General features: G+C 35.5%; 2 protein-coding genes across 2 annotated transcripts; one reads left to right on the forward strand and one right to left on the reverse strand.

Moving 5' to 3' along the window:
• Nucleotides 1–5,682: 5,682 nt before the first annotated feature.
• On the forward strand, nt 5,683–9,220 carry LOC149780399 (uncharacterized). Its single transcript, XM_089936203.1, has 6 exons — nt 5,683–7,134; nt 7,223–7,396; nt 7,485–7,658; nt 7,741–7,827; nt 8,528–8,701; nt 8,872–9,220. The coding sequence occupies exons 1-6, from the start codon at nt 7,001–7,003 to the stop codon at nt 9,218–9,220; spliced, it is 1,092 nt and encodes a 363-aa protein (XP_089792329.1). The 5' UTR covers nt 5,683–7,000.
• Nucleotides 9,221–9,590: 370 nt separating this feature from the next.
• Nucleotides 9,591–26,073, reverse strand: LOC149780400 (band 7 protein AGAP004871-like). The gene is made up of 9 exons (XM_089937325.1): nt 25,944–26,073; nt 20,953–20,983; nt 16,860–16,975; nt 16,201–16,273; nt 14,969–15,051; nt 14,168–14,371; nt 11,080–11,135; nt 10,482–10,560; nt 9,591–10,006 (listed from the first exon to the last, which is right to left on the reverse strand). Exons 2-9 carry the CDS (start codon nt 20,972–20,974, stop codon nt 9,818–9,820), a joined length of 822 nt encoding a protein of 273 aa, XP_089793451.1. The 5' UTR covers nt 20,975–20,983; nt 25,944–26,073; the 3' UTR covers nt 9,591–9,817.
• Between the last annotated feature and the right edge of the window lie 2 nt (nt 26,074–26,075).

Raw genomic sequence — 26,075 nt, forward strand, 5'->3', positions numbered from 1 at the left:
TTGTAATATTTTTAAATTTACGGTGTTAATTAAAAACAAAATGTGCTTTAAAATGATTTTGAGTTGCTGAGTCTAACAATATTGATGTAGGGACATCATTAAAAAAACACTACCCAAATAGTTCCGGTCTGGACATATGATGCAGAAATACGAACTGAACATCTGTATCAAACACCATATTAACATCATAAGATTTAATGTGTACATAATAAACAAGAGTCCCTTGAAGAGAATGACGCTCTACTGATCAAAAACAACCCAAGACTTCAAGATAATACCATTTCTTCTTTTTAAGTGTTGATTGTTGAAACCAGTTCTGATATTCTTCAGCGCTACCAAATGTCTGCTGTGGTAGACATACTGAATGTAGCATTGGCACCATTTTCATCTGTGACCAAGTAGACATAATAGCAGTCTTTTTGGTGAAAACACTGTGTTAATATGATCGTCCAGGCCAGGGGTTGGGTGGGGTGTAGGATAGTGAAAGGTAGATTTTCAATATTGCCATATTGGCTGTACGAATGGCAAACGTTTCGTTTTGGACCAAATATGTATCCTAATAAGTCAGTTGGTGAATATCCCATGTTGACATGGCCACCCATTTCGGAGGAGTACAGGTAATAGTTTCACCAAAAGACCATAAGAAGTATTTTGATAGAACCCCTTGTCAAACTGTCTTTCCATTTAAGATGAGAAGCAAACAAAAATAGCTAGTACTTTACTTATAAAATGACTCTCCGTGTTATCTGCCTGTGCATACCCATGATTACGTTCGTTATCTTGCCTTGTGTTGGATGGGGATATCCAGGTGCATAAGCTCTGCCTTTATATTTAATGACGTCATCAAACAGTACAGCAAAACTGTTACTTTCCAATGTGTTCTTGAACAAAAGTTCCTTGAAATGTTTGCTTTGCCCATGGTCGCTACGTACATGCACACAGTTTCCCCCTACTGTTATATTAACCCTTTTTTACCTCGTCTGAGTACACACACACACACACACACACACACACACACACACACTAACGTTCCGCTTTCAATTTATATGTATTTGAGAAGTGATGAAAATCTGGTCTAAATACGTGTTTAGTTCCAACAGCTATATCGAGATTTTGACGAGGGATTTGTACCTGGCTAATGTAATTTTTCTCAGAATCTCTCATCAAAGAAGAAGAAGTGGACAATTACTGCCGTTCTAGTACTTGCATAGAAACATCCATGGGGGGTTGGGTTCATGGTAATCTACCAAGAACTTTAGGAGGTGTCGCGATAACAGACGTGTCCTATCGGACGGACAGACGATGATGCAATAATCTATGTACTCAACATTGGAACTTCATTCTTCTGACTTCCAGTTACTCAGGAATTCTTATATTTCTCTTATCAGTTGTACTGGTGAGTATGTGCGTATTTCTGCAAATGTATTGGCGTTTAACGGCACATTAATGGCTTGTTGTCGCTACTCCTAAACGGATAATCATTCGAAAAGCCATCAAAAGCAGCTATAAAATTCAAATACGAAGGGTTGTACAACAAGGTTAGGAAGATAAAAATTCAAATGTGAATAGAAATATAATTTTTAAAAAAACAGGTGAAGATATACAAATTCAGTACAATACACATGAAACACAATACAAGTGTCAAACACATAAAATCCTTGATAATATAAGGTAAAGATTATATTCAAACAAAACATTATAGATCTGAATGGGTGGTATATCATCGTTAAATCCATAAACATAGTCCACATTAAAACACTTCAATCCCACATGGTGGAAGTCAACACACTCCACAATAATTTGTGCCAGTCAGGGCACACTGGATGGATATGCACACTAGTGGAGGTTCACCGGCATAAGACCGCCTCTTATCTGCCGTTTGTTCTTTATGAGATCGGCATCACACCTCCTCATCGTTGTCATTTGTTCTTTAGGAGATCGGCATAATGCCTCCTCATCTTTGTTAATTGTTTTAAACGAGATCGGCATAATGCCTCCTCATCTTTGCTATTTGTTCTTTACGAGATCGGCTTAATACCTCCTCATCTTTGCCATGTTTCAGCATAATACCTCCTTATCTTCGCTTGTTCTATACGAGATCGGCATAATACCTCCTAATTTTTGTTATTTGTTTTAAACGAGATCGGCATAATACCTCCTCATCTTTGTCATTTGTTCTTTACGAGATCGGCATAATACCTCCTCATCTTTGCTTTGTTTTATACGAAATCGGCATAATGCCTCCTCATCTCCGCTTGTTCTATATGAGATCGGCATAATACCTCCTCATCTGTGTCATTTGTTTTAAACGAGATCGGCATAATATCTCCTCATCTATGTCATTTGTTCTTTACGAGATCGACATAATGCCTCCTGATCTTTGTCATTTGTTCTTTACGAGATAGCCATAATATCTCATCATCTTTGTCATTTGTTCTTTACGAGATTGGCATAATACCTCCTCATCTTTGCCATGTTTTATACGAGATCGGCATAATGCCTCCTTATCTCTGTTTGTTCTATACGAGATCGGCATAATACCTCCTCACTTTTGTCATTTGTTTTAAACGAGATCGGCATAATACCTCCTCATCTTTGTCATTTGTTATTTACGAGATCGGCATAATACCTCCTCATCTTTGCCTTGTTTTATACGAGATCGCCATAATGCCTCATCTCCGCTTGTTCTATATGAGATCGGCATAATACCTCCTCATCTTTGTCATTTGTTCTTTACGAGATCGATCGGTATAATACATCCTCATATTTGTCATTTGTTCTTTACGAGATCGGCATAATACCTCCTCATCTCCGCTTGTTCTATATGAGATCGTTATAATACCTCCTCATCTTTGTCATTTGTTTTAAACGAGATCGGCATAATGCCTCCTCATCTGTGTCATTTCTTCTTTACGAGATAGGCATACTATTTCATCATCTTTGTCATTTGTTCTTTACGAGATTGGCATAATACCTCCTCATCTTTATCATGTTTTATACGAGATCGGCATAATGCCTCCATATCTGCGCTTGTTCTATACGAGATAGGCATAATACTTCCTCATTTTTGTCATTTGTTTTAAACGAGATCGGCATAATGCCTCCTCATCTGTGTCATTTGTTCTTTACGAGATCGGCATAATGCCTTCTAATCTTTGTCATTTGTTCTTTACGAGATAGGCATATTATCTCATCATCTTTGTCATTTGTTTTTTACGAGATCGGCATAATGCCTCCTAATCTTTGTCATTTGTTCTTTACGAGATAGGCATATTATCTCAACATCTTTGTCATTTGTTCTTTACGAGATTGGCATATTATCTCATCATCTTTGTCATTTGTTCTTTGCGAGACAGGCATATTATCTCCTCATTTTTGTCATTTGTTCTTTACGAGATAGGCATATTATCTCATCATCTTTGTCATTTGTTCTTTACGAGATTGGCATAATACCTCCTCATCTTTACCATGTTTTATACGAGATCGACATAATGCCTTCTTATCTCCGCTTGTTCTATATGAGATCGGCATAATACCTCCTCATTTTTGTCATTTGTTTTGAACGAGATCGGCATAATACGTCATCATCTTTGTCATTTGTTCTTTACGAGATCGGTATAATACCTCCTCATCTTTGCCTTGTTTTATACGAGATCGGCCTAATGCCTCCTCATCTCCGCTTGTTCTATACGAGATCGGCATAATACCTCCTCATCTTTGTCATTTGTTTTAAACCAGATCGACATAATGCCTCCTCATCTTTATCATTTGTTCTTAACGAGATCGGCTTAATGTCTCCTCATCTTTGCTATTTGTTCTTTACAAGATCGGCATAATACATCATCTTTGTCATTTGTTCTTTACGATCTTTGTCATTTGTTCTTTACGAGATCGGCATAATGCCTCCTGATCTTTGTCATTTGTTCTTTACGAGATCGGCATACTATCTCATTTCATCTTTGTAATTTGTTCTTTACGAGATTGGCATAATACCTCCTCATCTTTGCATGTTCTATACGAGATCGGGATAATACCTCACCTTTGTCATTTGTTTCATACGAGATTGACAATACCTCCTTATCTTTGTCATTTGTTTTATACGATATTGGCATAATGTCTCCACATCTTAGCCATTTTTTCCATACTAGAGATGCAAATGTCCAGTGCGTGATTTTATGTTATGATGCATGTTTGTGAAGTTGTGATTCTACCTATTTTGCCAAGAATACACAACATACCCATTTTTATATAATATCTGAAGTCAGCATAGGATATCTTCAATTCAGAAATGGGCCACTGTAGTACAGCTTTGGCTGCTTCATCGTCAGTATCATTACCATTATTACCAATATAAATAGGCAGACAACAATACATTATCGTTTCCAGGCTGTACGAGTAGTTCATGTTTCTTTAAGTTCTGGTATGTTAGTGGTTTCTTAAATTTAATGCTTTGAAAGGTGTTGATTGTGAAAATGGGAATCAGAAATGAAGAGAAATTTGTTTTTGAGAGGTTTCCGCATTGTTCAAATATTTTCGAATATAATTTCTGCAGTAAAAAAGAATGGAAGTTTTATTAGGTAACCAGTCTGAGATGATGCCATGAGGTGTAGCAACATCAACTCCAATTTTATATCCATCTTTTGAATCTTCTGTATACATCAACCAACAGCCAGATGAAGGTGGCTCTGATGTCACTGAATTTACATGTACTTTGAAAAATGAAAGTATGTGTTGAGGACTTTATGAACAGAAGACTTTCAGATTGTCTGTGCACATGACCAAGGTCCGTCAAGTGATGTGAAAACTTGGTAGGCTTGACTTGCTTCGAAAAATTTTGAACTACTTCCTAGGCCATCAAGAACTTTTTGGTAAAGAACAATGACACGTTTTAAACATTTATACGCGTTTGTTTTTTTACTTTATGCAAAGAGAACAATAACAAATAAGAATCCTCAAGTTATATCATATAAACACATTTTAACTTACAAAAGGTATCTGTATCTATTATTTCAACTGATAAATGTCAAAGATGCAGGTTGAAGAATGGTGTTCTGCTGAAGTAATTACGTAAAAAAGAGGCTTGTATTTTTCGAAGTCCTCAAATTATGGGAGATATATGTGAGTCTGAAAGAAAACCAGTTCTTTCTGTTCATTAAGTTATATAAGTGAAACATAAAATGGGTTAGTTTTTGAAAATGAGTAATTAACTTATCATTTTAACCACATGCATGCAGGTAAAATGTATCAATTCTCTATAGCTACTTCCAAAAATATAACTTTTTATTTTTTTTGCAGATCTATTTGCTAAAACAAAATAATGTATAAAAGTTATTAATTCATTTAGCATGATCTCACTGGGATTGACTGAAACAATGTTGATTCAAATGCTAAAAATGCATTTTCATGTCTTCGTGTGTAACTGCTGTTACTGTTGTAGGGTTTAACGCCATTTTTCAGCACAAGATAGGCTATACATGGCGGCCAGTATAAATGGTGGAGGAAGAACCCTGGAAAACTCAGGGAAGAACCACCGACCCACGAGAAGCTACTGGCAGGCTTTCCCACGTACCCACGCTAGCCGAGCCTTGGACTCGAACCCACGCGGGACAGAGGTGAGATGGCAGTGATCCGGAGCGGTGAGCGCTTTTAGACCACTCGGCCACTCGGGGCCCCTCTTCGTGTGTAAAGATAAATCATAGGAAATAACAGTGTACAAATTATTTATTGACAAAGATAAAATGGGGAATTGGGGATCTTGTTCTGGTGAGGTCAGACACAAATTTTACTTTTACATTATACATAATAGTCCGCTGTTGAATCAGACTATTTGCACGACTCTGAAATATCAACGCTGACCAAGACTTTTGAAGATTCTTGCCAATGGTGTCACTCATTTATTGTTTTTGTTTTTCTCTGGTCCCAAAAAATACATCTATACTTAGAAATTCATTGCACTACCTGTGAATAAACTATACGTTTAATTACATTTATAATGTACATTAGAAGTGATAGATAATATTGGTCCCAAAGAGGGATAGGTGTGTCATTTTATGTAGTAAAGGAGTTTGTGTCACAGAAGGAGAATGCTGTTACCTAAAGATATTTGTGATCTGTTCAAAACATAAGCAAAACTATTAGAGTTATGCGTCTGTGTGATGACCACAATTTTTAAGTATACTGTCTAAATTCCAACCAATCAGCAATTTTACACTACTTTTTCTGGCTATCTATGCTTTGAGCATGGCATGTTTATTCTAACAATGTCATTATGTATCATTCTCTAGTTCTGAACATCAGTCGGACATACTTAAGAAAGATGTAACGCCATTGGGTATCTGTACCTATAGAATGCCCTAGGGTTTAAAGTCGTGTTTCACATGGTGTGGATTAACAATGCCTGGATTAACACTAGGTTCAATGCCTCCAATTACATTACCAGTAAATGAATAACTTGAAACAACAGGTATTATATAAAACTTTGTAAAGCATAAATGATCAGGATTGAGGGGGAAAAAAAAAAAGAAAAATAAAAATTAAGGCAAATTTTATTTTTATCAATGTATAGATTGGTGTAAATTCTTCATCGGAAACATAGCAACTTTATGCATGATCGTTCCAAAGATAATTAAAAGCCAATCATTTATGTTATAGTTTCAATATGTTTGCTATTTGAAGTTTTTCAAACATGTGCAACCTTCACTTTTCGCAAAAAAACAAATCATTAAATTGTCATCAAAAAATTTAAAAAGTAAGATACTTAATTCATGCCACACCTACTAATTAGACAAATTGACATTATCTCTACTTCCATACCACTACAACTTGATAATTTCAAACAAGGGATATTTTGTGAATTGTAAGCTAAATCTATGTTCTAACAAGTTTGGGTCAAATTGAGAAAAGGAACAAGAAAGGAGGCTTCAGTCTTTGTAAAAGTGTGTAATTCAGCATATACTCAAGGTTGTTATCAGTCAATAAGCTGACACTGATATACCATGTCATGACAAATCAAACCATAGCCTATGTTTTATATACCATGCCCACAAGGTTGTTATCAGTCAATAAGCTGACACTGATATACCATGTCATGACAAATCAAACCATAGCCTATGTTTTATATACCATGCCCACAAGGTTGTTATCAGTCAATAAGCTGACATTGATATACCATGTCATGACAAATCAAACCATAGCCCTATGTTTTATATACCATGCCCACAAGGTTGTTATCAGTCAATAAGCTGACATTGATATACCATGTCATGACAAATCAAACCATAGCCTATGTTTTATATACCATGCCCACAAGGTTGTTATCAGTCAATAAGCTGACATTGATATACCATGTCATGACAAATCAAACCATAGCCTATGTTTTATATACCATGCCCACAAGGTTGTTATCAGTCAATAAGCTAACATTGATATACCGTGTCATGACAAAATCAAACCATAGCCTATGTTTTATATATGATGCCCACAAGGTTGTTATCAGTCAATAAGCTGACATTGATATACCATGTCATGACAAATCAAACCATAGCCTATGTTTTATATGCCATGCCCACAAGGTTGTTATCAGTCAATAAGCTGACATTGATATACCATGTCATGACAAATCAAACCATAGCCTATGTTTTATATACCATGCCCACAAGGTTCAGCAAAAAGCTGACATTGATATACCATGTCATGACATAATCAAACCATAGCCTATGTTTTATATACGATGCCCACAAGGTTGTTATCAGTCAATAAGCTGACACTGATATACCATGTCATGACAAATCAAACCATAGCCTATGTTTTATATACGATGCCCACAAGGTTGTTATCAGTCAATAAGCTGACACTGATATACCATGTCATGACAAATCAAACCATAGCCTATGTTATTATATACGATGCCCACAGGTTGTTATCAGTCAATAAGCTGACAACTATTGATTATACCATGTCATGACAAATCCAAACCATAGCCTTATGTTTATATACCATGCCACAAGGTTGTTATCAGTCAATAAGCTGACACTTGATATACCATGTCATGACAAATCAAACCATAGTCTATGTCTTATATACCATGCCCACAAGGTTGTTATCAGTCAATAGCTGACATTGATATACCATGTCATGACAAATCAAACCATAGCCTATGTTTATATACCATGCCCACCATGTTGTTATCAGTCAATAAGCTGATATTGATATACCATGTCATGACAAATCAAACCATAGCTATGTTTTATATACCATGCCCACAAGGTTGTTATCAGTCAATAAGCTGACATTGATATACCATGTCATGACAAATCAAACCATAGCCTATGTCTTATATACCATGCCCACAAGGTTGTTATCAGTCAATAAGCTGACATTGATATACCATGTCATGACAAATCAAACCATAGCCTATGTCTTATATACCATGCCCACAAGGTTGTTATCAGTCAATAAGCTGACATTGATATACCATGTTCATGACAAATCAAACCATAGCCTATGTTTTATATACCATGCCCACAAGGTTGTTATCAGTCAATAAGCTGACACTGATATACCATGTCATGACAAATCAAACCATAGCCTATGTTTTATATACCATGCCCACAAGGTTGTTATCAGTCAATAAGCTGACACTGATATACCATGTCATGACAAATCAAACCATAGCCTATGTTTTATATACCATGCCCACAAGGTTGTTATCAGTCAATAAGCTGACATTGGATATACCATGTCATGACAAATCAAACCATAGCCTATGTTTTATATATGATGCCCACAAGGTTGTTATCAGTCAATGACATTGATATACCATGTCATGACAAATCAAACCATAGCCTATGTTTTATATATGATGCCCACAAGGTTGTTATCAGTCAATAAGCTGACATTGATATACCATGTCATGACAAATCAAACCATAGCCTATGTCTTATATACCATGCCCACAAGGTTGTTATCAGTCAATAAGCTGACATTGATATACCATGTCATGACAAATCAAACCATAGCCTATGTCTTATATACCATGCCCACAAGGTTGTTATCAGTCAATAAGCTGACATTGATATACCATGTCATGACAAATCAAACCATAGCCTATGTCTTATATACCATGCCCACAAGGTTGTTATTAGTCAATAAGCTGACACTGATATACCATGTCATGACAAATCAAACCATAGCCTATGTTTTATATACGATGCCCAATTGAAGTTTGTTCACTTAGAATTCCAGCAAGAGAGATTAAAACTGTGTAACTATATTTTTACACCAATGGAAATCAAACACTGTTGTTGACAATGTATAGGGTCATAACAAAAATTCAAATAAACATTTCCTTAAAATATCCACAAAATTTTATATTTAATGAGTCAGAAAGGAATAATAGGCTTCCAGTTACTAACACAATACAGGAACACTAGTATATGGAATTCTCTCTCTCACACACACACCTATATAATGAAGCTTTGTATATAAATCAATCATCTGAAGAGAATAGAACATATATGATACCCAAAAAATCAGCTGAAAGTGAGTTGAAAAACATTTAGCATTTTACTACAAGAAAAAAAAAACAAGCATTTGTACAAAGTACTTTATTATTTCACAGGCAAAATTTGAATCACTGTTCATTTGAAAAGTATTTTTGGTTATTAAGTATCACAATTAATAATCAAGGACCTCTGACCATCCAACAGTCTTCCTCATATATTTACTATAATAATTTAAAAGAAAATAATGAATCTCATTTTTGCTTCAAGGCTATTTTGAAAAGTCAAGCCACAATGAAGATCACATTTGTTACTGTTTATTTCTTGACAAAAGCAGATAAGATATCCACCGGAAAGGGGAATATGATTGTAGAATTTTTCTCCGCTGAGATAGAGTGAAGTGTCTGAAGGTAACGGAGTTGAAGCGCAGTTGGGCTCTCTGACATAACATCAGCAGCTTCCTTCAGTGCACGTGAAGCTTTCATCTCTCCCTCGGCAGCAATGACCTGAAATTAGATTTAATGAATATCTTCATCCTCTTCACCTTCCTCATGTTTCTGTCTTGTTGACAGAATCATTCATGTTATCAACAAAATAATGTGTGTGTGTGTGTGTGTGATTTGGATTTTTAATGTAGCTTTAACAATTTTTCAGTCATATCACTATGATGTCAGCAGTGTGGTCAACACAGTAATGATAAATATTGTTGTGATTATGGTTGTCATTGTGGTCATTGGGATTTTAAGAGGTCAGTACCATCATAATTATCATCACAGTTGTTGCTGTCATCTTTATCATTGTTATTGTTTTCATTAATATTTTTATATAAATTTTATTATGTGTATCAGCACTATTATATCTCTGTAATTGCTAAATTTAATGGTTGTTTCTAACATAAATACACAAATTAAATGATGGTGCATCCATGTTTCCAGAAGTCCAATTAATTATCACTGAAATACTGGCAATACATTCATGTACCTTTGCACGAGCTTCACGTCCCGCTTCCGCTTCAGCTGCCATGGCTCTTTGCATCTGAGTTGGAAGACGAACGTCCTTCCTGAAAATGCAGAAAACTGACTTGTTACAAAAAAGATTGCAAAGCAAAGTTCAACAACACTGTCATTAACTATTTCATAGGATGGAGATGATCCATTGGACATTCTTCATGTTGTTATAACATATATGGATAACTTAAACGTACATATTATTTGCTTTTCCTATTGCTCATGCCAACGTTTGAATTGTATCTAATGAAAAACAGAAAAACTATTTTACTTGTCTTGTGTCTTCATCTCTGCACTGTAGGACTGGATGTTAAAGTCTGCAAGCCACTTTACAAGTTTGTACAATACAATATAATCATGCTTCAGTCAAGATGAATGAAAATGTGGAAGTGAGTATTCAAATCATGGAAGACAAAGACTTTTCCCACCATAGAAATAGAGACTTGCTTTAAAATAAAATACGAATCTAATCCAATTATAGAATTAAAGACTTATTCCGATTGTAGAAATAAGGACTTATCCCACTAAAGATATAAGACATTTAAAAGTAAAGCACCAAAAATACTACTTACATTTCAACTCTCTCGACTTTTATTCCCCAGGGATCAGTAGCATCATCTAGCACTGCCTGCAATAACAATAATAATCATACATGTAATAACAATAACAGTAACAACACCATTATTGTGTTGAAAATATTCACCAAACAGAATTATATTTTCCATCTTCAAATATCCTAGAAAGGTAGAAGTATCATAGATGGGCATCTCAGGACCAAATCAACTACCTGTTATTGCCTCCCTTTTACCAGAAAAGTGGCGACAGATGCATAAACATTATGAAATAAAATTTAAGTAATCTACATAATGACAAAACATACTGACCAACCTATAGCTAAAGTCATATCTATTATCTTAAAAAGCAATACTTAAGGACATAACATTGTCAGTATTCTACGAACTGTAGCTCCAAAACTTGAATGATTTTATGAAGAAAAGAGACAGCGTTGTCACCTGAGCTGAGATGTCAGAGTAGAATATCCTGATCTCAACTGTTTAAATCAATGAATGGTATTCACTAACAGGTGGATCATCTTACAATACTCTTCTATTTGACCAACATATTTATTTTATTTCTTAACAGGTTATCTGATTATGCAGTAAATCTCAACTGTTCAAAGCCATACCTATTATCTGATGAGCCCTTAGGTCATACACTCTGATTCAACTGTTCCATTCCATAAGAACTTAGGTCATACACTCTAATTCAACTGTTCCATTCCATAAGAAGTATTTGAAGAACAGATTGTTTCATCATGTAACAAATCTCCACTGTTCTACACCAAATCATGTGAACCTTCCAGCCAATAGCATTTTCCTCAAGCGATGAGGGGTGTTTCCCGTCACTCACTAAAATCTCCCATTTATGCAAAATTATTATAGGGAACTGGTTAAAATGTGGCAAGACAATGCAGTTTCAATCAGCATAAAACAACTAATATTCCTTTGATTGTATTGGACCGCTCTGGCAGCCTAGTGGTAAGAGCATCTGCCTCGGATGCGGGAGGTTGTGGGTTCGATCACAGGCTGAGTCATATCAAAGACTTACAAAAATGGTACTAACAGCTGCCTTGATTGGCACTCAGCATTAAGAGGTTAGTGTTAGGATTGGTCGGCCTAGTGTCAGGATAATGTGACTGGGTGGGACATCATGCTACATGTCTGCGGCATGATGCCACAATGATAGACATCACTCTAAACTGCCACACTGCTGACATTGTAGCGATATGACTGAATTTTTTTTAAAGCTACGTTAAAAGTCCAAGTCAATGAAACACACACACTTTGATTATATTGGCAGGTTCAGATGGCTTGAGTGCTTGAGGTTTGTTTACTTTGGTTATACTATGTTTGATCAGACATAATTCTGAAATTATTAAAGGATTAATTATTGTCTGATTACTACAGAGCTCAATCAGCATAAAATGGTGCTGGTTTGGCTTCGGTGTTTAAATTTTGTCAAGTTGTCTAAGTGTGCTTTATTGCCCAATGCTAAAATGTCATTCTGAGCAACAGAAATATAACAAGAAATTCAGTGACTGGTGTAAACAGGAATTTCAGTGGTTGGAATCAAACTTAAAGGACATGAATATGCATTCTACCCTTCCTGTAAAACTGATTTTAAAATCTGCTGTAGTGGCAAATATGACATTACGCTTCATGCAGCATTATTAAAGTTCATTAAATGCAATAACAAATATGCCATCACTGAAATCCATGTTTGCAGAATCTGCAACAAATATAGATCAAGATATAATGCATAGTCACTAACCAAACACAATCTCCCATGTATGGTATCTGATCATTTTGCATACCTAGTCCAAATAATGTTTCCTGACTTGAAAGTCACACAAAGGTTCTCATACAATGGATGAAAGCTACTTGGTCAACAATGTAAACATATTTAAATAAAGCAATTTATGATCGACAATCTATAATTGTTTCCAAATATGCCAATTGATTTTAGATGAATTCTATTTGCTCTCTCTCTCTCTCTCTCTCTCTCAGAAACGATGGATATCAAAAGCATGGCCATGCAGTGTTCCAAATTTAGCTCACGACAAAAAGCATACAAATTATTTAAAAGAACAAAATGACTTTTTTCAAGGCATCAGGAATTATGCTGAATGATTTGTAGTGCAGATAAGATCAAAGAATGGACGTACTGAAATCAGTTTTTATCACTGAAAGGCAACAAGGCCATGATGTACTGTGATCAGAAGTGACAGATATCTTCTAACATTATTCCTGTCTCAGTGGTACACCAATGGTCTGATTGCTTAAAATGGAGTAACATTTTTTCACCAAAAAAAATGTTTATTTTTTCGAGTTACCACTCATGATCATGAATTTTGCTAGACTTTAAGAAGCATTGTGAGCAATGACACCAATTATCAGAGCTGCAGTATTTCAGTTTTCAATGTTAGAGTTTGGTTGGTTTCATGGTGGATCGAGTTAAAAATCAAAACTTTCTCTGCATTGTTTTAAATTGTTTTATTTATGGAAGATTAATTTTTCTTATTGTATGATGTCACAAAAATGCCTTAAAGAGGGGCAAATTCCCTAACTGTAAAAAATAAGTAATTTTATGTTGCTTCCAATATTAATTCCTTTTATGAACATCAAAAATATATGCTGCTTTCTTTTGCTTTCTTGTTTTTTATTGTTCCTAATTGTGCATTCCCTGCTGAAATGCTCATATGGAATAAATGATGAAAAGAAACCAGAAATGAAGTTCATTTCAACAGACAGTGTATAAAATGATACATGTTACCACAAGAGCTGCATTTTTGCCCTGCTGTCACTATTCTCGTTATTGGCTGAGATAGCTGGATTTTGGCCCTGCTGTCACTTTGCTCATTATTGGCTGAGAGTCATATTGTTGCATCTATAAATAACAGCTCGATATACAAGTTCCAAAGTTCATACATTTTGCAAAGGATAATTTTTTTCTACTGAACCAAGTATAAACCTCGGTTATACTTTGGTCAGATCAATAAAGTCACATGACAACAGCCGTGGTCACCAAAACAGTTGACCAGATGTCAAACTGAAACATTTTTGCAGTCAGAACTGTACCAATACACAATTTCCTACATACCTGCATATTATGGCTGATGCTCTCTCGGTCAGTCAGGAGCTCACTCAGCTGTTTGGTACCCAGGATGTTACGTAATGTAGTGGCTGCCAACAGCTTGGTAGACTGGTGGGGGTTCTCGACGTTAATTATGGACATTGTGGCATCCATGATACGGGCATATATGACGGCATCAACAGAAACCGTTACAGAGTCTTTTGTCAGGATCTGAAATTCCAGGAAGAAGAAGAAAGCAATTATCAATTACTGTGTACTTTTAACCTTTGCCTTTAACAGAGTAAACATTATTTTAAACTGAAAAGAAATTGTGACAGTGGTATGGTTGTTGTAGCAGCAGCCAATTAGTGTTATTGTTGTTTTTGTGGTGGTGGTGATGGTGTTGATAATAGTGGTAAAGAAGTAGAGGGAGGAAAATAAGAATGTCGAAAAGATTAAGTAGATGAATATTATTGTCAGTTTTGCTTTCATATAAGATAACATGTACATCAAGGTCTTATACATCAAGAGATAAAAGAAATTTCTATTAATTTACACCTACTAGACTGAATTAACTGAAATATATATAAATCGGTGAACTATCTCAGCCCAAGTGTGTCCAGGATAATATTCATCTATTAAAGCAAATCAGTTTAAACTTATTCAGATAGTTTGGTTGAAGGTTCTTGATGATAGAAATTCCACACACACACACACACACACACACACACACACATATATATGGAGCTGAATAGTATTATTGTAAACAAAAGTGTGAAGTATGTACAGCAATTCATATAACCGACAGATATATAAAATTCCACATACCTCTTGTGGTGGAATATCATAAGAGAATGTTCTCAAGTCCACACTTCTGAAGGTATCCACACAGGGAAGAACGAAAAACAAACCTGTCAATTAAAATTACAGAAGGTAATTATTTTGTTCTTAATTTATAAGAATGTTTCAGGTTCAAGATGAGGCTTCTTCGCTGGCCTGGGTTCAGATGTGTTAATCTATCTACACCCTGGCAGATCGATCAGACATATCAGTGCTTTGCACTAGCAACATCACTGTGATTCCATGAGTTTCCTCCCTTAGTATGTACTGTCAACTAACCAATAGCATGTAAAGGCGGTATATTGCACATTGAGTATAAATGGTGGAGGCAATTGACTTCAAAAGGATACCTTTTAAGTTTAGTACTGAAAGTTTAACTACATACAAGAAAGAAGCCATTGCAGATGCATTTGAGGGAAAAGATTTATTTATACAAACAGGGACCGGCAGTAGAAAATCATTTATGTATGAATCCATTTCAGTTGTGTGTACCCCTTGTCTCCATCATGGAGAAATAGTGTTCAAATATGAACAACCTGATTTTTATTGGATGCGGTGGCTTGCCACTGCATTCAATGAAATTCACAGACCTGAAGCACAGAAATGACTGATCGATCTGCCAAGGTGTAGATAGGCTAACATATCAGAACCTTGGACAACAAAGATGAAGAGAAGGATGAAGAGAGACCTTACAGGAAGACAGAGGGAGGGAGGAAAACATATAAAAATAGAGAAAGAAACACACACATACAGATGGACAGACCAGAAAACTCTAAGAAAGATAATTAATTAACAATGCACCAAAACCTCTCACAACCAAAACCTAAAGTAACAAAAATTCATTTTGTTTTCAGGTCTGACATTTCTGTAGTTTAATAAAAGTAACCGAGTAAACTGAAACCTCTCAAAGACAAAATCTCGTTATGAGAGTTTTCAGCCATCAGATCTTATTGTCAATGTCATCATCTATGTCATCAGCTATGTCATTGTCTATGTCATCATCTAAAAACAAATCATGTAAATACAAAAGAGATGTACAGCAATACAAGCAGGCACAAGGAAGACATAGATAGACCAAAGTGACAGACATATATGTCTAGATTGATAAATAGATGGATGGCGAAATGTGTCCAGTGAATATTGTGATATATATAAAGAAGAAAACCTACCAGTAACACAGACAGATACAAACAAAAAGAAAGACAGGCACGATTTCCTACCTGGTCCAACAGCACCACCTTGCTTGACTCGACCCAACCGAAAAATGACAGCTCTCTCATACTCTTGCACAATCTTTAAGGCAAAATATTTTGGAATAAATCTAATGTTAAAACAAATTTATAATTTTGAAAAGCTAAAAATGTTTTTATTTCCCACAGAAATAATATTTAGCCTGACCGTAATGATGTTAATATTGAATATATTTCTCGATACATGTTTACAAACCATATACTATTATTTAAAATCCAAGATGAGATGTAATTTAAAATAAACACATAATGACTGTTACAACTTTTAGCAATACTAAAAGCTTATCACTTGTGATTCACACAATTTTCCTGTAATCTGTTAAGACGCAAATAAAATTTTCTTGCAAATTTTCACTGAAATTCTAAAATATTTTCACTTAAGGTATTTCAATGTATGTACTCATTATTAGACATTATTTTTATTTATTATTATTATTATTATTATTATACTTTTAAAAATTTAATACCCTAGTCTTGTGTTTTGTTATCACCTATCCTGTTTGTTATCTTTTTACAGGTACTATTTGAAAGTATCAATTTTTTAATATTGACACTAGCATTAAAATGACAGATACATTCAAGCATACAGATAGCCATATAAAGACTGATGGCTAATTAGATGTAGTTACCTTTATGGAACAGATGAGAGAAAAGGGGAAGAAGAGAATCAGGACAAGGAAGGATAATCCAATCAAAACATAGCCACAACAGCCGATATCTCCATCATCCACATTCTCTGTCCTTTCTGTTAAGAAAGAAAACATCTCAATTAGTTAAGAGCTTAAGCTGTATGGATTATCTCAAGCAAGCGGGGGGGCGGGGTGGTAGGTTTTCCAGAATATAGTATTTCTTTTGCATCCATGAAGTGCGTGTATTAAGACTCATCAATAAACAAACACCTTAACCATCCAACCCTATTCAATAACACTGACCATCCAAACCCTCTGGATAACACTGACCACCCAGCCCCATTCAATAACATCAACATACCCAACCCCATTCAATCATATTATCATACCGAATCCCATTCAATAACATTATCATACCCAACCTCATTCAATCATAATGTAATAAATTTGGAGTATGCGCATTTATTGCGCCTTGTTTTAAGGAATTCTTAGATTTTTGTGATTACTTGTCTGATTATTGGAATTCGGTGTAATAGAAATATTCTTCTGCCCAAAATAATTAGCCAATGACTAGAAACGAACATAATGGTGTAAAGTGTAAGTGTATTTCCATGATGCCATGGTTCAATAGTAGTGGATTCAGGTCCAAACCGAATGAGTGTCCATGGAATAATAAAGTCCCTACTAAAATCTAGTGGTGTACATTGGTGGTATGACTGCAGTGGCAGTATTTGCAGTAGGAACCGGTAAATTATACAATAAAATCAATAAGAAGGGATGCAGCAGATACCGTTTATGTCACCATGGTGGGAAATGTAGTGCAGTTATACTGGCGAAATGTGCCTGGAAACCATGGGTTGACTGCACCTAGGATGGTGTAGTTAAAATAGTTCCCTGTGTTAAAGGGACAGTTGCATAGTTTCTATGGCGAGAACTGCTGGCAGTATGGAAACCTAACGAAGAGAAGCCGTGCGGTTGGTGGATATTTGGCAGGTTGTTTTATCTGTGGTCTTGCATTGATTAGAGTAAAAAGTTATGGATAGAATGGACACGTCGGGCTTTCTGATTTACACCTGATGTATGGAAGTCTTTGGGAAATTTGGGGTAAACTTATGACTTCTAGCGGGAATCGCGCCAGTGTTTTGACACCGCTCGGTCAAGTAAAGACACTTGGCTTGTAACAATAGTATCATACCCAACCCCATTCAATAACAGTGACCATGCAAACCCACTGGATAACATTGACCATCCATTATCATACCTGTCCCCATTCAATAACATTATCATATCCATCCCCATTCAATAACATTATCATATCCATCCCCATTCAATAACATTATTATAATAATCCCCATTCAATAACATTATCATACCCAACCTCATTCAATAACATTATCATATCCAACCTCATTCAATAACATTATCGTACCCAACCTCATTCAATAATATTATCATACCCATCCCCATTCAATAACATTATCGTACCCAACCTCATTCAATACATTATCATACCCATCCCCATTCAATAACATTTTCATATCCAACTCCATTCAATAACATTATCATATCTCTTGTTTGTCTACTGAATGTGAATTTGTGGTATAATCTGTTTGCTGCAAATGACTACTGCCCATACAACAAAACAAAACATGTTCAATAAAATTACTAGACAAATATGAAACTATTAAAAATTACTGGAGTTTAATTATAGACTTTTAAAACATACTGGATTTGAATTATAAACTTTTAACACATACTGGAATTTAATTATAAAAGTTTAAACCCTTTCTGGAGTATAACTATAATATTCCTATAACAGAAATTAATGGCATGTAACATTCCTGGACTAATGACGTTTACACACTTGGTTGTCCAATAACATGGATTCATGATATGTAACACTCATGGTTGTCAAATTACGTGGATTATGACAAGTAACACTCTTGATTGTCAAATTACGTGGATTAATGACAAGTAACACTCTTGGCTGTCAAATTACGTTGATTAATGACAAGTAACACTCTTAGCTGTCAAATTACGTTGATTAATGACATGTAATACTCTTGATTCTCAAATTACTTGGATTAATGACAAGTTACACTCTTGATTGTCAAATTACGTGGATTAATGACAAGTAACACTCTTGGTTGTCCAAAAATGATTAATGACAAGAAACAATGAATGTTGTCCAATAATATGGATTAACCATTTAAGTTGTGGTACCCAGGTACTTATCGCATGTCAAAGAGTGAAATGACTAGCAGAGCAAACGCTTTCGCTCAACGTGTGATGTTTTTATCGTAAAGACAAGAATCTGTATTAGATGCGATGTGAACGGTTGCTACGATGTAGCAGAAGATTAAATATGCTTTTTTATATAAATGAGCTTTATACCATTCTTCTCTCATCAAACATCTAAACGAGAAGAACTGGTTAAACTACAGTTTTAGGTATTTAATCTTCCTACATGAAACAAAAATATGCACTCATCTGCAAAGACCACATGAAAATGTAACATATAGGTATTCTCTTTCTAGGTAACACAATGTATCTTTTAAAAATTGTATTAAAAAATGAAGTTATTCTTACATAAATACTAATAATTAATATTAACAGATATGGAGGAAGGAAGCGTGGATACTTTATTGTATTTACATAATTAATGCACTTTGATATTGAAGGTTTAAACTAAATAATCGGCCTAATTCAGGTTTCGTTTCAAACCTTTGGACTGTCCATTCAGCCATGCAAACTAAGTCTTCTATCTGAAAAAAAGATGTGCAAAGATGTGACTTGAGGAGGTACTCCATCTTGACTGGGAACAGCGTTTGCGTGATAGGTCTGAAAATCATGCATATAAAGAAATTACAATAAATGACATTTAAGGAGGTAGAAAACAGGCAATTTCTGTTTTCATATTTATCTTAAACATGTTTTGGAAGACATGAGACATAAAGCGAAATCAAATAAAGAAAGATAAATCACCGAAAAATTAGCCTGCTCCAACATAGAATCATATATAGTGTGCAGCTCTCTCTCTCTCTCTCTCACTCTCTCTCTCTCTCTCTCTCTCTCTCTCTCTATATATATATATATATATATATATATATATATATATATATATATATATATATATATCTCGTTGCCATTCTGACTTTGGTACAGTTCAGCTATGCTTCTCCCATGGAACTAACTTAGTCAAAAATAAAAATCCTCTTGTTTCCGACTCTTAGAAAGTGTTGAGATGCTTACTCGGACAATCTTAACCATACTCATGTCACTAAATACTCACACATATTTTGTTCTGAAATACATACATACATACATACATACATACACACACACATACATATATACATACATACATATATACATACATACAAACATGCATACATACATACATACATACATACATACATACATACATAGATACATACATACATACATACATACATACATACATACATACATACATACATACATACATGCATGCATACATACATACATACATACATATATACATATATACATGCATGTATGCATACATACATACATACATACATGCATGCATGCATGCATGCATGCATGCATAGATACATACATACATACATACATACATACATACATGCATGCATGCATGCATGCATACATACATACATACATACCTACACACATACATACATACATATATACATACATACATATATACATACATACAAACATCCATACATCCATACATACATACATGCATGCATGCATGCATACATACATACATACATATATACATGCATGCATGCATACATACATACATACATGCATGCATGCATGCATGCATACATGCATACATACATGCATGCATGCATGCATACATACATACACACACACATACATACATACATACATACATACATATATACATACATACAAACATGCATACTTACATACATACATACATACATACATACATACATACATACATACATACTCTGCCAATTTGCCAAGAATGTTCTATTAGTATCCCTGACATATAGATACGGACGGACAGACATACTGATAGATATAGTTTTTAATAAAAATGCACAAATGGACTTACTTCTGTTTTCCATGCTAGTCATCTTTCTTATCTGAAAAGTAAACAGCACAGTGCTTATGACGTTGATGACAATGTCACTATAACAATTCTCCAGGGAAAAGACAAAAGTGGAACATGTTCCACCAATCAATATTATACCTATGAGGTTGTACGCTTGAGTTTTGCAACTCAAAAGCTTTTGCAGAAACTGTCATCGATTTACTGAGAAACATTATCCTATATCGCCAATGACAACACGTTCATTACAACCAATACGTAGACAACGTAGTACCGTATATTCATCCTTATAAGTTCACTAGAACTGCGAAAAACCTGCATGACGCCCCGACAGATCAGGGTTTATTCTGCTTGTTCCTCAGATTACTGCTAACAAACTACATAGACTAAGATCTGTCAGAGCATTATGCAACGGCAGATCTGGTTCCGTGCAATCTGAGGTTAGCTTCCGCTTATAGGTACGTACTGATAGTAAAATTCTCACTGTACATTCGTGTAGATACGACACGAAGTATAAAACAGTCTTACAGTACCGACACTATAACTCGGATTAACAGCAATATTACCCTAAAAGCTGACAGGGAAAGGAACAAATAAAGCAAACAGAGCTATACACAACAAAATACATGAATACATATATAATCTAATAGGAAGAAAAAATAAATTCACTGCTATAAATTTAAAACGAATTCATCTATGGTAAAAGATACGCATACATGAATACACACACACACACACACGGAACTTGCTGGTTTGAACTCCTAAAACCTTTCTCCCACCCCACCCCCGAGATATTTTTATTAAACCTTATAATCTGAAATTCAGTTTCCAATAAAATGTTTTGAATAAAGTCAATCCATTAGTTCTGGATAGATCGCTATATACTCCGGTAACAACCTAACATAGATGATATATGAAAGTTCGGTTTCTTTACGATTAATGATTTCGGGTTTGTAAAAATGTGTATCAGATTTGCCAAACTGTATTGGATCTATAATATTCTAATAGGTAATTAACTGATCGGGAAAAAAATATCGATCCAAGACCGTACTCAAAAAGATGTGATAGGAAGGTGGAATCTGCATAACCTTAGCATTAGGATTAGCTCACATGTTCATGTCAAACTTAAAATACAGAATCACACTTTTAAGCCAATGCACTAAAACTTTCTGTCCAAATTGCACATTATGAATGATAAATAAAAGTGGTGTGTGTGTGTGTGTGTGTGTGTGTGTGTGTGTGTGTCAAAAATCGTTTCTTATATCCTTCTCCAAAACGATATTATTTAAACGGCGAGGCAGTAATTTTCAGTGTGGTATTCTTCGTCTCCAAATTTAACGTGTTTACATACTTTTCACTACAAGATCTTTTGGGCGACAAGGAATAAGATGAGCCACTTCTAATTTCTTGTTTTTAAGAAAAAGGTTGAAGTCTAAAATTATATTAAAGTGTCATCGTGTAAGATAATGTTGACGCGAAGCACACTCGTTCCTTTCTTAATCATGAATACGCACTGAGAGAGAGAGAGAGAGAGAGAGAGAGAGAGAGAGAGAGAGAGAGAGAGAGAGAACTGGTCATTAAATTGAAACGTAGCTATGCTCAGTAGTTATCCCGCCTTCAAACAAATGCATCGAAATTATAGGACCGAGAGATTGTTTTATATCTTTAGGGGCTATAGTTGAAAAGAAATGGTTTGTTTTTGTATAGAATCACATAATTTTATAAATACATGTGATCTGTTTTATTGCAAATATCTGGTTGGCAAGAACTGGTTGAAATAAATCCGACCCTAGAGACGGTTATTTTCTGGGATAACACATCAAACTGTTACCAACTGACCGTGCAAGGGTGATAAGGGGAACATGGTACTGGCCTAATCTTTAATGAAAAAAAAAAAAAATGCGGCCAATTTAAAGAAATTCTACATGATCAACAATATGTGTTACCTGTCAGGGTTGATTAGGCAGGAAACTGTCACTCACTGGATTAATTTATCATATTATCTACTTTGGGGGGGGGGGGGGGCCAATGCGGACTCAACTTAAGTACACAGGAAATAAACCAAGAAAACAAACGCTTCACTTACCAGAAAGTTGATTCTAAGCTTATATCATGGTAACAGAAACAAAATAAATTAAATGTTTTTAATGATAAATTATTTGATCATTATTTGACTGTCGGCGTAGCATAACGAAAGCGTCTGAGTGTACAAATTAGATTTATGCAGAACAATATTTATCCAGCAGTTTTTGTCCTATTATTTAAAAAGCGACGATCCTCTTCTAAAATGATTTATAACGTAGATCTTCAACATCTATCCCAGCTTCTGACACCAACTGTGAAGTGACCGTGACCTTCCACAGCGAAATATTTCTTTCTTTCTTTACTCTTTGGTCTAATGTCAACAAATGAATACTCCTTCTGGTATGACAAAAAGGCGCATGTAAGGCGTTATCAGCGTCATCGAATATCCCGTTGAAAGATAGTTCGACTTGCCTCGGATGTATGGATTCCAGAACAATGTCTCATAAAGTGTATTCAGTGCTATTTTGAAATGAGGATTTCAAAATATTTGTGACATTTTGTTCAATTATCTCGATGAGGCTGCGTCATACGAGGTAAATAGACATAGTTTGCCCACCTGAATAAGGCGCAGTTGATATTTACTCTTCAGAATGTCTTAAGAATACATTTATCGCCAATTTGCTAACGGAACATGGTCGTAATTGTAATAAATCTTACAGGTACGTACATAATACCATTTGTTTTTACTTACATTAGGTGTCTGTACTGACGATTACGAGCTTGAGACAGCCAGTCTTAACATTTTGTTTACATGGGATTTTGTCGTTTGTCCTGCCCCAAATTCTTATGGGCTATACATTTTGAAGTGATGCAAAACTACTCTTGTAAACCAAAAGTAACAAATACAAGAAAACAAAATTAAATCTTGGGCTGAAAAAAAACAACGTGCTATCGTCGCTAAATGTTTAGTCCTTAATAAAAAAATGGCATTATATTAAAATTGTATTAATTCTCAAAGCCATGGGGTTGCTTGTTTTCACGTAAAACGACTTACCTGTACACGATATAACATTTTGTTCCTAAGTAATTGGACAAAAGTGCTATGCCCACAGACACAAAACAGCAACAGACAAGGGTCGAGCAGGGTAGGAATCAAACCTGAAACGTCCTGATTGCTAGTCTAAGGATTGAGCCGCCTAGGCGTCTCAAACGGATCTAAAGGGATAAATACCGAACAAATAACCATTTAAAAAATGAACAGATGAAATCAGAACAGCGGTTTCTGGCTGAATACCAGTAATAACGACATGGTGAAACTGAAGAATCACAAACCTATACCAACCTACAACCCGTGTGGGTCAGTCATTGTTTATTCAAAACTCCAAAACGACCAATCTCAAACTTAGTTATGGTGTGACCTATTACCTAATAACGTCGTTGATACTAAGTTTAATCACAAAACAGCGTTTTCCAATGAAGATTTTTTTTTCAAAAAAATATATATATCTGGGATTATGCTAATTTGAAGGCATGTAATATCGAGGGATTTCTCATTTTAATACTAGCTGTGGAGTTCTTTGTCTTCTTCTTTTTCTTCCATGGTAAATTATAAGCTCCGTTGTCGGAGGGGAAGATGTTAAAATCGACCGAATTGTCTCAATATTGTTGTCATATAATCTTCATAATCCATTTGTGTCGCACGGAAATAGTTTTCACACGATGTTTACCCATTTGTATGGGCCAATAAATCCCTTCACCGGCGACGATGTTGATTTTTCACATATCGTTCATCGGTATCAGCACATATTTGGGGGTTGATTTACGGACTATTATTTGTGATGCTATGGAGTACTCATGCTGTTACAAGTATAAGAAAATTCAGTGTACATTCATGATTATTTTCCTCTAATATCAGCATAAATACTGCATCTAGTATTTTAAAAAAAAACGGAACCGTGCGGCAGCTGACACAGTCTTGCAACGTTAACTTACATCGAGACGGGTGAGAAAGCTTGCCAGTAGCTTCTCGTGGGTCGGTGGTTCTTTCCGGGGGTTTCCCGGGTTCTTCCTCCACCATTAATACTGGCCGCCATGTATAGCCTATCGTGTGCTGAACAATGGCGTTAAACCCCACAACAACAACAACAACAACATCGAGACGGCGCATTTAGCCAGGTACCCTGGCCTTTCATCAGTGCCGGATGACCCATTAAGCACATTAAGCACGTGGCTAAGGTACCATCCCAACTGGGGCACAATAGCAAATTCAAATCGGATACTGATGATAAAACTGCATGAATCACATATGACCATTTCGATCCACGAGTGTTTTGATTTGGAATGATGGAAACACTGGTATTTTCCCACCGTTTAAGCTTGTAATATTGTTATTTTAACAAATATTTGTATTGTGTTTTTTATTCACTATTTGATGGGGGGGGGGCACCATAATATTTTCAGTGCACGTGGGCTCTGGAGGGCCTTAATCCGGCACTGCCCCCTATGCCGCTTTGCACACGCGGCCAGGCACGTTCCATTGAATGGCCCATGCCGGTGGAAAAATTCACGACGGTGGAAGTAGTACAAAAATAAAGCATGTCTGAAAAACACACAAACACGCACAATCATACGATTTCACAATCACCGTAACCCACTCCCAGTTCACAAATGATACTATTACATAACGACACTTTAAACAAAACATGTGGATTTCTTTAGCTGAACAAGTTATGACCAAAACAACGATTTGATGCTATTTCTGGTTTCGTCATAGCACTTTTGTATTACTTCCACCGCCATCTTGAATTTCTCAAGCAATTTCGGCCATTCAACGGTACGTGCCTGGCCTCGTGAGCGGAGCATCATGGGAGGCCAGGGTACCAGCCGAGCCACATTATGGCTATTAAGAAAAAATATCTAAAATCAGGAGTCACACCCAGTTGTAACACATATATTTCAATATTTCTTACCTGATCCGGAGCAATCAATTTCTTTAGTACTGTTTCTCTTGTCGCCTGTTAAATTCTATTATGTGTGTTATCATGGGGAATTATTTATATGTAAACATCACAAGATCATTCGGCTAACGCTATTTTTAGACC

The sequence above is a fragment of the Sinohyriopsis cumingii genome, chromosome 16, assembly GCF_028554795.1.
Source record: "Sinohyriopsis cumingii isolate HCF-2022 chromosome 16, ASM2855479v2, whole genome shotgun sequence".
Classification (NCBI taxonomy): domain Eukaryota; kingdom Metazoa; phylum Mollusca; class Bivalvia; order Unionida; family Unionidae; genus Sinohyriopsis; species Sinohyriopsis cumingii.